Source organism: Melopsittacus undulatus, chromosome 1 (genome assembly GCF_012275295.1).
Source record: "Melopsittacus undulatus isolate bMelUnd1 chromosome 1, bMelUnd1.mat.Z, whole genome shotgun sequence".
In the NCBI taxonomy this organism is placed as follows: domain Eukaryota; kingdom Metazoa; phylum Chordata; class Aves; order Psittaciformes; family Psittaculidae; genus Melopsittacus; species Melopsittacus undulatus.
This window is the reverse complement of record NC_047527.1, coordinates 22,142,648-22,159,145: the sequence shown is the minus strand read 5'-3', so window position 1 is coordinate 22,159,145 and position 16,498 is coordinate 22,142,648. Positions and strand designations below refer to the sequence as shown.

Here is a 16,498-nt window from a genome sequence, read left to right as displayed (position 1 = left end):
TCAGCGTGGGGAAAATGGTGTTATAATCTTGTGTTAAAAATACATTAGAAGAATACCACAGTTACTAACAAGATTGTTTTATTATTGCAAAGAAATTATGCAAGCTAACTCAATTAAACAATTGTAGTAGCTGTGTCTTGGGAGTAAGGAGTATTTAAATATATCAGTTCTTCACTATTTTTCTTTTTACAAAAGGTTTTATAGGTATACCTTTTGAGCTGAACAGGGTTAATATCAGCTTTTTTTTTGTAGAATGAAACTAATACGCAAATACTTCACTGTGTCTTTGATTTTACAGTCAAATAACTGTTGTGACCATCTGCAGCAGCTGCATTTTACGAATTATTTGCTGAACCAAACTAAGCACAATGACAAAAGTAGTCATCTCAGATGTACTGTTAAAACAGAGGAAGAAAAAGGAGCATTGCTTGCCTTTTGTACAGTATGGCCATCTGCTGTACAGATGTTATTGTATAGAATGACTTCAGATACAATAATTGTAGAAAATTTTCATTAAAACCTCAACAATTTGCACTTGTTTACTTGAATCTGCATAACTCCCCAGTGAGACAACACAATACGCTTGGGGTTTCTTTGGTTCTCACTAGCTTTCTCTTTGATCCTTTTTGATGTGCTGACTTTAATAAACATAGTTAAAAACACTGTTCAAAAACATCTTGGAAAAAACTACAAAGGAACAATTATAGCAGTAGAAACTACTCTAATCCCTTACTTACGCAAGCTATTTTTAGTGAAATATGTTTTTTTACACATTTTATGTGGCAGTATTTTATAAACAGTGTAAACGACCCCTTTCCAGATGAGTTTTAGTGTAGGAGATGAGGTTGGTTTGTAACGAATCCTATTTGCTAGGAATTATTTAGAAAAAAAACTCGCAAGAATGTATTGTCGGCTTTTCCTCCCTTATAAGGGGAAAACAAAAGTGCGTGACCTTCTGTAATGCTTTGATTTTTTTAGCTGAAATTAAGAAGGAAGCTTGCTATGTAACTTTTTTATATATAATTATCAATTTTCCCTCTAGACTTTCCTGGTTTAACCGTGGAATCTCAAGGCCTTCTGTCTTAATTTTTCCTCTTAATTTATTATGAAAGTGAAATTATGTAGCTTCTGAAAAACGGAGGGACTAATTAGTTGAATTATTTCACTCTCAACAAAATAAATAGTAAGTGTTGAACACTTACATTGCAGTTGGATCAAATTAGAGCACCACCATTTCTACATATCCTGCTGCACTATTATACAACCCTAAGCCTTTAGTGTGTCAAGGGACTTCATTTTTTGGACATTTTTCATGTTTTAATACAATAGTTACTTATAACAACATGGTTACTATTTCTGCTAGAATACTTATGTTCTCCTCTGTGCTTATGGTGAAATCCCAAGTATTTTGGTTTTAGTAAAGTAATACTATTGTAGAATGTGATGCAGTGTATTGGCAAAAAACAAACCAAAACAAAGTTCACTTAAAAAAATATGTATTATTAATTTTTAGAAGAGGCTACCAGTATTGTTTTTCTGATACTCTTAAGGGCAGCACTTTAAGTCATACTGATGTTAAATAGAATATTTATCTGTAGTCATTTTATACTTTGTGGTTTAAAGTTGCAAATTAAAACTTGTAACCATTTTGTACAATCAAATAACAGACATTTAGGTCATTTTTGCCAGTTTATTTGTACTGCTGCAGAAAACACCAAGTTCAACAACTATTGTTAGACCTGGTTTAGTTATTTTTGTTCTATGAAGTATGTGGCATCTTCTACAAAGTGGCTAGAGCCCTTGAGTTCCATGTACCCAGTCAGAGTTGAGATTGCTTGGTATCTCACTTGAGATATGTAGCTCACTCCAGAACAGTCACATGCCATTAAATTTGAAATAATTTTTAGCAATCAATATGAGGAAATAGAAAGCAATTATAGATATATAGTTTTCGATTAATTCAGATTTAGTGTTGAAATTAGCACTACCTACCTGCCAAAAGAGCAGATAAATGAGAGAGGTTGAAGATTGTACTCTCCCCAGAGTGAAAGGCAGCAAGAAGCCTGTAGCCTCTCAGTGGAGCCTTATTTTGCTCTGGCTGGATACAGGAGAGAAGTCTTGCTGATCAGTGTCTGAACCGAGAGAGTTATGGACATAAAATATTCCAAATCATAGACAGAATTCCCCAGCTCTTCATCCCATACACAGAGATGATTACTTTAGCATACAAATAAAGGGAAAAAATAAACACTAGTTGAGCATATGATAATGGCAAGTGTTTTTACTAAACCTGAAAGAAATTGCATACTTCAGATACTTTTACAGAAATACTAAAAACTAAATGAAGCTATTAATTAGTGTAGAGCAAAGACCAAGCTTCATTTTGAGTTAACTGACTCTCTTGAGAAAACTCTGCTAAGGCGTTTTCATAGCCTTTGGATGCTGTAGATATGCGAGTTAGCCCATGGGGAAATAAAACATTAAATTAGATATGACTACCTAAAATAATATGCAGCAGTAACAAGCCATTTACAACACCCTGAAGACATTTGTTACTTTTAGAAAGAAATATAAACTCTTTCTAACACTTGAACAATAGGAAATTAATTCTTTGTCATTAAAAGTCAGAGGACAAACTAAATATTTAAATGGCCACCGAGGACTGAGGTGGAAGTGCAGCTTGTAGACAGTTATACAAATCACTAACAAACCTTAATGAATAATGGGTGTGGGCATCAGGGTCCTGTCAGGTTTGACACTGTGTCCCAAGTAGCTTAAACCCAACTCTCAAGAAAAGGTGGAGACCTCATCAAGCCTCTAACATCTGGGATTTTATTTGTCATTTTGGCATAGCCTGCAAGCGCAAAAGTAAGAGTAAAAGGGGATTATCCTGACAATGAAATGAGTTACTGAATCTTGTGATAATGAAAAGCAGAAGAATTCTAATTCCTTTCTATAGTCCCTGAGGTGGAGGTGCGTTTATAGTTCTGCAGGAGTATAATGTAGGAGAGAAGAACAGATGGCCTAAAATCCATGAAACAAGACACCACCTAATCCCAGGACTGAGTACCACTATTAATCCTGGTCAGATTCCCTACCGGTACTTTGTAACAGGGTTCAGAATTGCTACTGATGAACCAGTACGTTAACTTGGGGGAAAAAAAAGCCCAAAACATTAATTGTAGGTAGTTGAATCAAGGCAGTATGCACTAGTTTTGTAGAACCACATTTACGGTTTAAATAACTAGACTTTAAAAAGTAGACTCCAAGTGAATTTGATTCAGAACAAATACAGTTGTTTTTTAATCTCTTCAGCTTTTATTGTGAAAGCAATTGCATATTTTTTTGAGACTGGGATTTCTTTTGTTATGTGGATCCCAGTGCTACATGTGGCAGTAGTAGGTGATGCGGCATTTTCATGGATACAGTCAAGTCTATAGAATATTTACATTCATGAGGAGATACAGATAACAGTGAGAGCTGAATATTTTCTTTATACATTTAATAATTTCTGTGCATTTCCTCCAGTTCAATCTATATTTTGGAGCTTGAGTTAGAGAACACAGATATTAAGCATTACTGCCCTGACTTAAGGACCTGTTCCTTAAGTTGTTTAAAATTGTTGACATACTGACAATATGTTTCTTCTTTTTCTATGACAAGAATATTTCTTATGGGATGAGATCATCAGCTTGCTGCCCAAACAAAAGGTGCAATTCCACAGGGGGTTCGGGTTACTGTGGCCGCACATTTCCACACTCTGCCTTGTGGTAGCTCTGTTCCTTGGGCAGCTGTTTATTGAGTTGAGTCAGGTCACTGATCTGTCTGAAAACTAACCCAACAGGAAAGAAAGCTTTCCAGCAAGATTGTCTCCTTCAGCTGGCTTACTAGACAGGTACATTTTAATGACCATGCCAGCACAAAAGAGGATTCAGAGGAAGATATAAAGGAGGGTGTGAGAGGAAGGATTGAAGGGGGAAGAAGATAGGAATATCGGAACCTGGACCTGGACTGGTCTTAATCCTGGGGAACCACATCCAAAGATTGCAAGGAAACCTGTTCAGTTTGTGTGGCCTGGGTATATCTGTCAAGCCTTAGTCTTCCACAAGCATAATTTGCTGGGTTATAGAGGCTCAAAACAGCTCAGGTGCTGTCAGTTATGATCATCAGGATGGTTTATTTATAAAGAAAAGTAACCCTCTAGTTCATGGACCATTTACTTCATTAAAGCAGTTGAAATACAGTGAATCAAGTGTAGAGCAGAGAAGCAAGACACCAAAGCTGTTATTTTAGTTCAACCTTGTGGCAATTATACAGGGCTACATTTCGAGTGGCATCCACTATTTTGTAATGCTTCATTTACTGTGCAACCATTCAGTGTCTGATCTTTCAGTAGTGTGATGTATCTACTACTGTATAAATTAGTGACAGTTTTAGGTACCAGCTATCCCCTGAAAATAAAGTTTTCAACCAGCCATCTAAAACAGAGATATGAAAAGACAAAGATTTTGGGTTTTTTAATTTAAAAAACTTTCCATGCCCATCTGTAACACAGGAGTAAGACTGTTCAGTCACTTCTCTGAAAACTGCTGATAATCTAAAAATAAAATGTTTATGAGACAAGAAACAAGTGTTACCCATGTCAGTATAGTGCTCAGTTTTGAAAGCTGGACTCATGGATGCAAGATGAGCACAATATTTGTTGTTTTCCATTATGTATTTTTGTCTGTTTAATAATAAGAATATAAGAGGACAATAGAGACCTTTACAAATATATTCTAAATTCTTGTATACCAAAGATGGCCTTGACCAAAAATGAAGATCCCTTAAGATTTTAAGTCTAATATGCCCTCTCTGATCAGGCATTACAAAATCCAAAATTGCCAAATCATAAGTGAATAGAGATTTTTCAGCTATGTAGTATGCAGTAATGAACATGATGTACCTGCCAGTTATTCTTTAAGGGAGATGAGCTCATTTCAAGTAGATAACCATCTTTGACTGTTCTTCTGATTCATCACTGACCTGAACTCCATTTGAACCTTGTTAGACACAAAACAAGCAGGATTCCTGGCCTGAGCTATAAAATATAATTAAGCCCTTTTGAAATTATGTGTAAAAGAACATAGCTTTACCCCCACTATAACTACTACCACCACCACAACCAATAAAGTTAAATCAAGCACTGCCTGTAATGGATTAAAATAATAAATGTTCCTGGATTTTAGTGTTTGAAGTATTTGAAGAAAACAGGCTCCCAGCAGCCAGGACTGCTGAATGCATGGGGACATTTATTAGTGACGAATTCAAGGGTTTGGCCTGTTTAAGATCATTACTTTCTGTTTACCGTGTGTTACACATCTCATGTTTTTACAGAGTCCATATGTGTCCCTATGTAATGCTGAAAAACTCTTTCACTAAAGAATATTTAATTGGTAATGTGTAAATATTGTTCTCATGGGGAGAATGAACTATCATAAGATTCAGCTCAATACTAATGAGAAATCCAGTACGGTCAGTGGATTGTTAACTAAACCTTTCCTGGAAAATTGTCCTTTACTACATCTCACCATTTGTTTGCTACTACTGTTTCCAGACTTGAATAAATTGGCTGGCTCTTAAATTAACTGCAGTATTTCTCCTGTAATTATTAGCTTTGTTACCCTTCCTTCTCAGACACTGCTTCACAGAGAATACCTGTCCACAGAGCGGTGTAACTTAAGTATAAATACTCAATACTTGATGTATCTGAAGTTTCCTTAGGAGGAAAAAAAAATCATGTAGATAAATGTATCAATATTTTAGCTATAAGAGCATATTTACCTGTTAAAATCTTAGTATCTTTGGCAATTTTAGCTGCTGAAGTTGCAGATAAGAGTGAAGGCTCAGAAGCAAGAATTATCACCTTAGTAATGTGTCACATTAAAGCAGAAGGTAGTATACCTTCAGCAGCCAGAGTGTATCTCTGCCACCCAGGCATGGAGGGCCCATGGGAGAGCCTGGACTTTGGAGTGCACAGCGACCTTTTGGGTGGAAATGAAGTCTCCCAGCTGCTGCAGTCAGTGCAGACCACCTCACTTGCATACATCTTGCCCAGTGGGAAACAGCTTGCCAGGCTCTGTGCTCTGGGATGCAGGCTTGCTTCCGAGCTGCTCCACACAGAAAAACAGTTTTCTTCCTAGCACTACCATTTTTAGCAAAGCTAATAGCTTCAAGAGACTTTTTAAAAGATAGCTCGACTGTAGTCCAGCACTATTTGCTATATTTATTGTATGTTTTTCCATTTTCTTCAAACTCTTTTCCTATACTGAAGCTTCCCAATTACAGTCGTGCTCTGTGTTGTATTAGGTGACAATGCAGTGAACCAAACAGGATTGGCAGCTATCTAAGGGCACATACACAGAGCATAGTAGAAGGGGAAAAACACTGGCTGCATTTGTACTTGTTTCATTTGGAGTTGGTTCAAATATCAGTATTAAAATATTTTTGAAAACAGAAAGTCTGTAGTGTCAAAACATTGTCTGTCCCTTTGTCTATGAACCAAAAAAAGTAACAGAACTCTTTCTTAACACCTGCTTTGCCTAAAGACTGAGTGATAGTTACTGTAAGGCAAGGGTTGTTTTAATGTACTTCCTGCATCTATTAACATGGATCAGCTCCTTTTTTTCAATACGCACAAATGAATTTATGCGCACGGGGCAGTTTAACAAACATGGAGCCTCCTGTTACTGGTAAGCACTATTATATATAAACCCTAATACAACTATATTTATAACTCTATTAGGGTACTCATATTCTGTGAGATGCCTTTGGAAATGTTAGCGTGAATCAAGTCTCTACTGCCTAAACAAAGGGTGTTAGAATATCAGAGCAGTGTTTTCTTTTAGTGAATTTTCTTCACTATTCTATTGTAATGATACACATCTTTAATTTCCAATCAAGTTAATTTCTTGACATTACCAAGCAAGTACTTTTTTTCAAACCTTCCTACATTATTTCCAGCCAATTAAAATACCTGGATATTCCTTTTGCCCATATGTCATCATAAATTCTTCCAATGGCATGCAGAAGCCTGGTGTAAATTGCGTTTTGCTCAGTTAGCGTGGCAGCACATTGTGATGCTGTTGTGGATCTGGGTGGAGGCTGACAACAGAGGGCTGGCAGCATTTTTTAAACACTGTCCAAAGCAAGTGCTTCATATTTATTAGTCTCCTGGAGGAGTATTTTAAAAGTCATGAAACTGTTTGTTCCTAGAAGTAAATTATTGCACGTACTGGAAAGTGCGTTGGTGCTTGTGAACAGTAATCCAAACAGAACAAGTTAACTTTCACATATGACAGCAATTGTTTATGAAGATGTATTACTTCTATATGGTGCCATCTCAAGTTCATTTCAGACGGAGACTTCGATTTAGTCTGTTTAAACTGAAGTTAGAATTCTACAATAGAAGTTTGTGAGAGATGCAGAAAATGAGACTGAAAATACTGTGTGGGAGGGAAAAAAACAGAATTATTTTGCATCTTTCACTTTCTGAGGTCATTGCTTTAGTCATAGGAAAGCAACTTCACTAACTGAGTATATACTTTCAATGTTAGTATGGCATTTGGCAGTCTTAAAATAAGATCCTTTCTAGAATGGTGATGTGATTCTTGCCTATACAAGAGCAATCTTGGTTGCAACAAGAAAAAGAAAAAAGCTCTTACTGAATCCCCAAACCTTTCCTGGTATTTGTATGTCACAATCCAACGTGTGTCTCGTAATATTTATTTAAAATGTATCAACTCTTCTTTATTTGTAATTGTGTCTGCATTTATCATTGTTTGCATAGCATTTGAGAAAGGCACTGCTGATTTTGAACCAGCAGTATTATGTGCTCAGTTTTGCTTCTAAGCCACTGGATGTTCTGTTTTCTTTGTACTTTGTGGAGCGGAGATGACAACAGAAAAAGACTGCAAAGTATAATCCTTCCAAGTGTAATCCCAGTGAAAGAAAACATAAATAAAACCACTTGTATTGTGGCATTCCTTTTTTCCCTTTTGTTATTTCTGTAACTTGGCACGTATTCCAATAAAACTATAGAACATTTCTGTATATTGCAGAATTGTGCAATAGTACTGAGAATTTCTCCTTTTTAAAATCTAAATTCTATGTACAGTATATAAAAACAATTAATTTCCAAATATTGTACTGCCTCTTAAAATAACTGGACTGAGCATAGCAGGGTGAAGGTGAGCCATTCCTCTAAAGACACCTCTTTTTTTTTCAGTTGAAGACTGTATGTGAATGTGCTTCAGTCCACAGTTTACAGAATCAAGTCTGAACTAATACCAACAGGAGAGGTGTCAGGGGGTGCTGATGTTAAGTTTTCCTGATTATCGCTGAAGTTCAGTGTCAAAAAAAGACTGAACAGATTTTGTTGTATAAACCTGTTTCACGTGAGACCAGACACAGGGGTTCAGAAGCCAACCTAAATAGCCCAGAGCTGAAGCCCCTTTCCCAATTATTGACAGCAGTCCTGTTGATTGTCATAGGATGAAGTTTTGCTCAAGCCCTTGATCATGCATACTGAACTCTAAACTGCTCAAGGGGGAGCTTCTTCTTTTTGTGGTTCTTACTCGGATTGGATGCAATTCAGTGCCATTATTGCTATAGGGACTGTTGCACCAACTTCCTAGTAGATACTAGGTTTAAGAAAAAAAAAAAGAGAAAAATCCAATATATTCCATCACGAAATATTTCTTGGTATTATGAAAGTGCAACTCCTGTAACTTCTGGATTCCAGGGGAGATTTGTAGGAGTTTTACTGCAGGCATTCAAAACAATGAGTTGTGGGATTTTTCTAGCAGAAAAAGTGTGAAAATATGAAATGGGACTGTACCTTGAAAAATCTGCATGTAAGCCTTAGGTGTATTTTAATCTTTTGCCTTTTGTGAATAATCCTGTTTCATTAGAAAAATAAGCTGTGGGCATTGTAAAGTATGGTGACGTTCAGTATTCAGTCTTGAGTCAAAGTACGAACACCAGAAAACAAAAAAGTTTACCTAAACTTGATGTAGTACTTCTCAGGTAAATATACAAAAGAAATACAGATATATTAAGTATGCTTTGTTTTATTAAACAGTGATTTGCAGTAAGTTAGATTTACAAGAGATCTGACATTTCTAGATAGTTTCTTTCCTGAAATATTTGTATCTAATGAGAGTACATAAGTTCTGTCAGAAATCTAACCTGCCTTTATCATTTTATGTTTTGTAAAGCTATGTAAATTGCAAGTGATCGTGATGTGAAAAGTTTAGATTAAATGGGGTTTTTTTTTGTAAACACACATTATATATTTTGAGTTACAGTAATTGTTTTGAATTATTTAAATTCAAACATTACCCTTATTCTCCAGCTCAGCTCTCTAAAGTCTAGCAAGGCAATATTTTGTAACTAACCTGAACAAAAGCAGAGAGAATCATTCAAAATAGCTTTTTCCTATCAGTTTAAAATATAATCAAGTGAAGCAGCTGTTCTTGTTCTTAATGTATTCTTTTTTTAAAAAAAAATCATAGTTTAATGAAAAATGTCTCTTCTCATAAACCTTAAAATACTCACACATATAAAAAGTCGTGATGTTTTGGCAAATAGCTCTATGTAAGGAATGCGCATGAGACATACCTGCTTTGTAACTGCAGCACTATATAAAGTGTTCTTAATAGGATTGGAAGACACAAGCTAAAATAAACCCAATAAAATTTATAAAATCACAAGTCCTGTGCCCTCGCTTGGAGAGGAGAGCAGTTGCTCACAGAACAATTTCCATGGAAGTCGGTGGGACTGCTTGTGTGCATAATTTCTTGTGGGCAGAGATTCCCTGGCTCATGGTAAACTGCATTCAGGAAATAAACACAAAGATGTTGGGAGAATAACTATGAGTGGCATTAATTGTCTCTCTCTCTCTTTTTAGGAATCCATGGATCATCTTTCATCCTTGACATAAAAGATTTCCTACTTAAAACAAGTCTCAAAGAAAGAGCCAGGTCTCTGGTGGGCCCTTTCTGCTGCTCAGTTAATGTGGAAGCCAAGTGGTGTAAACACAGTGGTGATCCTGGCCCGGAGCAGTCTATTCCAAAAATATACATCGATCTGAGAGGAGGACTGCTGCAGGTCTGTATCCGCTGCTTATGGTTCTGCTGTTGAGTTGGACTGGCTTTGGATGATTGAGATTTCATAAATAAATTTCATGAAATATTCATAAATAAATTGCAGGCTACAAGAGTTCATTGGGTTGGTGGGGTTTGTTTAACCTTTTAAAATAAGTATCTGTTCTTTCATGTAAAACTGTTGATTGAAAAATTGTGTACAGTGTTTTGGGTTTGTTTTCTCTTAAAACTGCTTATGTCATGAATTGTAGCTGTATGTGTGTGTTCCCTTTAAACTACTGGGTCAAATTACTAACACTTAATATCTAGGACCCTGTTCTGTTATGTGTGTGTTTGTCTATGAGCTATGCATCTGTAATGCTTTGGGGTAGCTTTAAGAAATACATACCCTTTCTTTTTAAACTTACACCAGTTTCTCAGGGGAGTAATTGTAAGCTGTTGTTTGTACCAGTTAACACTGAGTTTTCCATGCTATCCTCTCCTTTTTGGAAGTGCCCACAACTTGAAATCAGTCCAAGAAGCATGGGAGTTCTTGAAATGAAAAATAGATTCTGTGAGGCTTAAAGAAGTGGGCTTTAAGATATGTCTTATTTTAATTATTTTTATTGCAGTATCTATACACACCAAATGTTTAAAAATAAATATGTAAACCAAGCATATAAAAGACAAAAAGGAAATTTTGACATTTAGTCATGTCATTAGGTCTTTTCCCAGAATTGGCATTAAAAGTTCCTAAAACCACAGCCCTGGGAATAGGGGTAATTGAATAATACACATTTTTAAAAACTGTATCTTTAAAGTCAGTTTGTTTCTCTGCTTCTTTTTTATTTGCTATTTACAGAACTTGGCTGACTAGATCTACTTGTTGTTAATAATAAAGTGTGGGAGGGGTTTATCTCAAAACTTTGGGGATTTGACAAGGACCAGAAAAATATCTATAAATCTGAGATAGCCATTTATTTTTAGAGCATACACTGGGGTAATTAGCTTTTGAAGAAAACTTTTAAGTATTTGGTCTGGCAGAATAAATTTGAGAATGCTGACAAAAGCATTAGCAATTCTGTTTCTAATTGATTTATTTATGGCTAATGATATTACCAGCTCTAAATGTGACCTCGTCTTCTACCACTATTAATTTGTATTGCAGCCGAGCCTAGAGAAGATATGTGAAATCAGTGCCTCATCTATGAAAGTTGTGGTAGGAGTTCCATGCTCTGGAGTTCCAGCTGCCTAAAAATAAAATTAACAGAAGTGGGAGAGAAAAAGCATTCCTCCCTCCTCTGTCAACTGGGGACTAAGGTCCCTGAGATCAGCTTAAGTGACACGGGGCTCCTTTTAGGTGATGCTCAACCAAGGGTGGGACCCTGAGCTTGGACGTACTCAGAAAATGCAGTTGATGCATTTAATTCCTGCCCTAGTAGCCCAGGAGTGTTTAGATCAGTACTGGTTGTTTAGCTCTGTTTCAAGAGTCTTTGTTCCATGGGCTTACACGTATATGCAGAGGAAGGAAACGCTTCCTTCATGACAGATGTACTACACTCCCTTTAGGCATCTTCTGAGTTGGTTTTCATATTTGAATATTTGCACTGCTCTTTATGTGCACACCCGACCTGTTTACTTTACTCCTACCCATACCATGGACTTCTAAGTTGCTGTCTGATTTTTATTTGATCCCACATTGGTTCTAATTCTTATTTTTTTATTAATTGCTAGTTGTTTTCTTGTCTTCCCTGTTGCTTCTGGGCCCACTCCTGCATGTGACAACTAAGGGACTAGTCTCTGTTAATGTGATTCTCCCAAACAGGAGTTTGATTTCAGAAGAGCAGTGCTGCTTCTCAAAGCTGGGAGAGAGGGATGTCTACTTGCCTTATTATTTTGCTGTAAAGTGTATGAATCTTCTGGACTTTTAAGTGCCACTTTTTATTAAATATTTTTCTAAATTTCTGGTTTAAGCTTCAGAACTTTACACTTTTAAACCTCATTGTGAGAACTTGTATCACATCCCATTCATATGTTGTACATACTCAGTATTTGTGGTTTAGATGATCTTTCGTATGTCGTTCTAGTCATCTTCTTGCCATTTCACTTAGTTTTTAATGCATTCCAGAATTCCACTTTTGGACAAATAAGCTCTTTGAACAGCTTAAAGTTTGCATCTTTAAGGCTTTTGTGTCATATCTTATACTGCAAAACTTGTGACCAGTCCTAGCATTATGTACTGCACTCAGCTGTAAGTTCTTGCATATGACTTCTAAGATCTGTGATCTTTCAGGCAGCGTCAGTACCAGTTGTAAGTGGTAATAATTAATATTTTCCTTTGATTGATGAAAAGAACAAATTTACCAAATGGTTCTGTAGAAATTTTTGTTGTTCCTGATCTTCATCTCCATATTAAGGATACTTGCAAGCAATTGAGACGTAGGTAGAGCAGTCTGAAAGCCATATCAAGTTTCTGTTGTTTTGGGGAGGTTTTTTTTTCTGTCAAAAATTACCAAATATTTGTATGTAATTGTTTTATCTTTTTCTTTTCTATTCTTCTCTTTTCTTTTTTTTTTTTTTTTTTTTTTAGGTTTTCTGGGGACAGGAGCATTTGAACTGTTTAGTTCTTCTCCAGGAGCTTCTGTGGCTGTACCTCACTAAAAAGGGCAGTGTAGAAAAATTGGTACCTAAACGTACACACACCACTTGTTTTTCTACAGAAAGGAATCAGGCCTCAAAAACTGAGCATAGCTCGGATGATCTGAGAACTGGCCTGTTCCAGTATATACAAGATGCAGGTAAGAAGAAAATTATTGCTCTTCTGGTTTTTTCTTTCTTTTTTATTATAAAGTAAATACAGTAGTAATCTATTAAAGATTATTTGCTTCTTACAACAAATAACTTTATGGCTTTTGGAAAAGCAGTTGAAAAGACATCTGCTACAATTAAAAAGAAAAATACTTTCTTGATTTCTTTCCACTAAGCTGTAGTCTTTTAAAAGTCAGGGAAATTGCTTTTTTGTTTTCTCTCCTTTTGATCCTGAGGGGTTTATTTTTAACTACTTTGGTCTCATAAACCAGCATGCTTCTATCTAGAAATTATATAACAGATTACGGCTTTCTTTCATTTTACAGAAGCACAAAAACTGCCTGGTGCCTACGAAGTTGTGTTTTACAGTGAAACTGAAGATAGTCCAGGGATGATGTTGTGGAGGTATCCAGAACCCAGAGTGCTCACTCTTGTAAGAATTAACCCTGTTCCTTTTAATACCACTGAAGACCCAGATATTAGCACTGCTGACCTTGGAGATGTGCTTCAGGTGGGTAATGAGAATTTTCTACTTTTATTAACAAAAGAAAACATTACTGCTGTAAAGTGAAAGTTTTCAAACTTGGGTTTGTTAAAAATGAGCACAAAACAAATCTGGGGAGCTCTGTAAAATCACTAGGAGGTAAATTCCACAGCTTGAGCACATCTTTGGTTTTAAAACCACTTGTGCAAACATTTTAATCACTTACCTGTAACATTCTTCCATGGCATAAGCTATAGCCAGATTTATCACTTCTGGTTTGCAAGCATATAGAGTTTTTACTCTGGTTTCTTGTGATTTCATCCATCAGTCTTTAGAGATTTTATTTGATTTGAAACTGAAAAATTGGATGAATGACCTGGTCTGAAATTGCCAGGACTCAGTGAAATTGTTGGACTTAAATCTCCAATCCAGCCTTCCTCTTGTGTCTCCAGGGTGACAGGTGTCTGTCCTTCTTCTAGTAAGATCCGTGGGGTAGAAAGAAGCTATCTGTTTTCTCTGTTTTTGCTTTGAGAGGGTTGAAGTGGGCTTCAGTTTGACTGTGTGAGATCATAGAACTGGCCTTCAGAGAAGGGCTGAGTGCTGCAGCTGTGTGACTCTATGCCCCAAAAATAGACCATAACTCACAATTACACTTGTCTTTAATTCTGAGAATTTTTGCTTTCCAAAATACACAGTCAGGTAGCTACATTCTCTCCTGTCTAGTGTAATTTATCTTTATAAATTCACTTACTCCTTGCATAGCTATTTTGATTTTAGCTCAATTTTAATTTTGTTAATCTCAGATTCTTTTTTGTATTACAAATTTGGTCTATCACTTTACTTTTATTTCAATCTCTCTGTTAGTCAGAATAGTGTTGTGAGTCAAGGGAAATAAATATCTCCCAATTCTTCCTATTGGAAATCTTGAAATTATATTTCATTATTGCTATAACATTAAAAATTGCTTTTAAAATTGAATTATGCACCAATATGCTTTGAGTTATGGATAAGTAGGATAATCTTCCTCAGATAAATGGCATAATGTTATTACCATGCACGTACAGTTAGTGAGATCATGTAAGTGTCCTGCCAATTTCTTTGCCCTCTAGACAGTCAAATGTCAGCTCCTTTTAGTTATATGAAAATTAAAATTAAATGGAAAAAAATCAGCACCACTTGGCATGAGGTTTGAATCAAAGATCAAAATTGTGTTACGGTATGCTGTCTTGATGACCCTATTAGGTTGCTATGAAAGCCAGCAATTTACCTTCTTTCAGTGTGGTATTTTCAGAGCACAGCACACCAAATTTTTGGTATAATTACATTACACTTCCATTATAGATAACAGACATCATGCGCATAATGTACGTGCTTGTGTAATAGTATGACCCTGTATAGGGGAAACGTTGGTTCTTAAAGTGGGCATACACAGCTTGATTTCTAGTAGCACACCCGTCCTGCTGCTTTGTACTTCCATGCTATGGCCTAGAGAAGAGAAGGTGGTTGTAGTCATCTTTCACTTCTCCTGTGATTGCCTTGGACAGTAAGATAGAAACTGGGAAACACTCAGCTGTCAGTGTTCAGGTTCTGTCGGCTTCTACTGGCCTTCATGTAATTGTTCAGATTTGAATTTAGTCTTATACATTGACCACAGAGAACTGTTTCCGTTAGTCTTGTTTTAGGTTTGTGGTCAAGCATTCCTGTATACCTTCTCTCCATAATGGTTTTTACTGTGGCACACTTTCTTCTTAAGGTCTGTCAATTTTATGACTGATTAATTCTTAGTCTTATATTACTACCTTGGACTTTCAATTACAAGGGAGAGATGAAGTATGTCAGCCAAATTAGAGGACATCTATTAAAACTCTGATTTTGGGTACACAGAGTGCAGAAATGTCTGCAAGAGGATCCATATTTTGGTAGTGGGCCATTAATTATGGCAGTAACTGTTGCCTGGCTCTAGGTGGTGATTTATCATATTTTCCAGAAATGGCCATGCACCTACACAGGGCAGGTCTGCACAGTGTATATAAACAGCCATTTTAAACGTGGAGAGCATGCATTCTTCTAGTAGCCTAACATAGATGGATTGAATATGTAATATAGAGATGATTTTCAAATTCTTTGGGTAAACTGCGTTTACTAAATACTCATGAAAATCTTTAGATGCTGTTTTATTCAGGAGGTCTTTTGTCAGCTCCACTTTTTTCCCCATATGGATATATGTCTGTTTCTTAATATACTGCGTAGTTAGCGCATATGTAAAATTCACAAAATATAAAGAGAAAAAAGACAAAACAACACTTTTATTCACTTTGTGACATGAGAGAACATCTGCAAGCCAAAGACTTCAACTGTTTTGAAAAAAGGTTCTGAATTTAAATAGAATGATAACAAACTACATTAAAAATACATTTTAAAACTTTCCCTGGATTGTGTATATGTTCAAATGCTAAAAGGACCTATAATGTCACCAGCTGTGTTACCAGTTTCCCTCAATCTTTTACTTTGCATAAATACAGGCAAAGGTGCACTTCTATAGTTCATCTTGAATTAAACATTTGCCAGTTACATGTTCTTTCTTTTTGAGTAAGTTGCTGTGACATTTCGTCGAGCTTTCTATCTTTGTTAAACTTCAGGCATATAATTTTATTCATGGGTAGGTTTTACAAGTTTCTTTGCTTTGATAGCTATTTAAATTCCTGAAAATTGCAAAAGCATCACCATAAAGAGAATTCTCTAGATACTGAAGTTGCATGTCATCTGCTGTAGCCAGAGGATAAGTGAACAACTTCAGATTATAAGAGTTGATGTAAGATATATTTCTCTTAACCTTACCTTGCTGCTGTCTCTAAATTGTCCCAAGAGCTTATTCTTGTCCTTTTACTTGTGTTGTTGCAAAGGTAAGTGGCTTCACTGATTGAGTTTGTAATACTATTTTGCAATCCCACCATTGTTACAATGATGTTGGTGTGAGAATCATATTCACCTCATAGGAGCAGAGGAAAGTCCAAACCTGGAAGAAAATTTAAAAAATTAATTCAAAAGATAATAAGCAAGATGAAATATCAATGCCATTAAT

General features: G+C 36.0%; 1 protein-coding gene across 1 annotated transcript in view; it reads left to right on the top strand.

Annotated features, from left to right (window-relative positions):
* Positions 1 to 16,498, top strand: part of VPS13B (vacuolar protein sorting 13 homolog B) — a 449,503-nt gene that overhangs the window by 358,518 nt on the left and 74,487 nt on the right. The window contains exons 37-39 of the mRNA XM_034068500.1: positions 9,950 to 10,149; positions 12,715 to 12,922; positions 13,259 to 13,443. Of these exons, the coding sequence (XP_033924391.1) occupies positions 9,950 to 10,149; positions 12,715 to 12,922; positions 13,259 to 13,443 (593 nt within the window). The remainder of the gene's footprint in view (positions 1 to 9,949; positions 10,150 to 12,714; positions 12,923 to 13,258; positions 13,444 to 16,498) is intronic.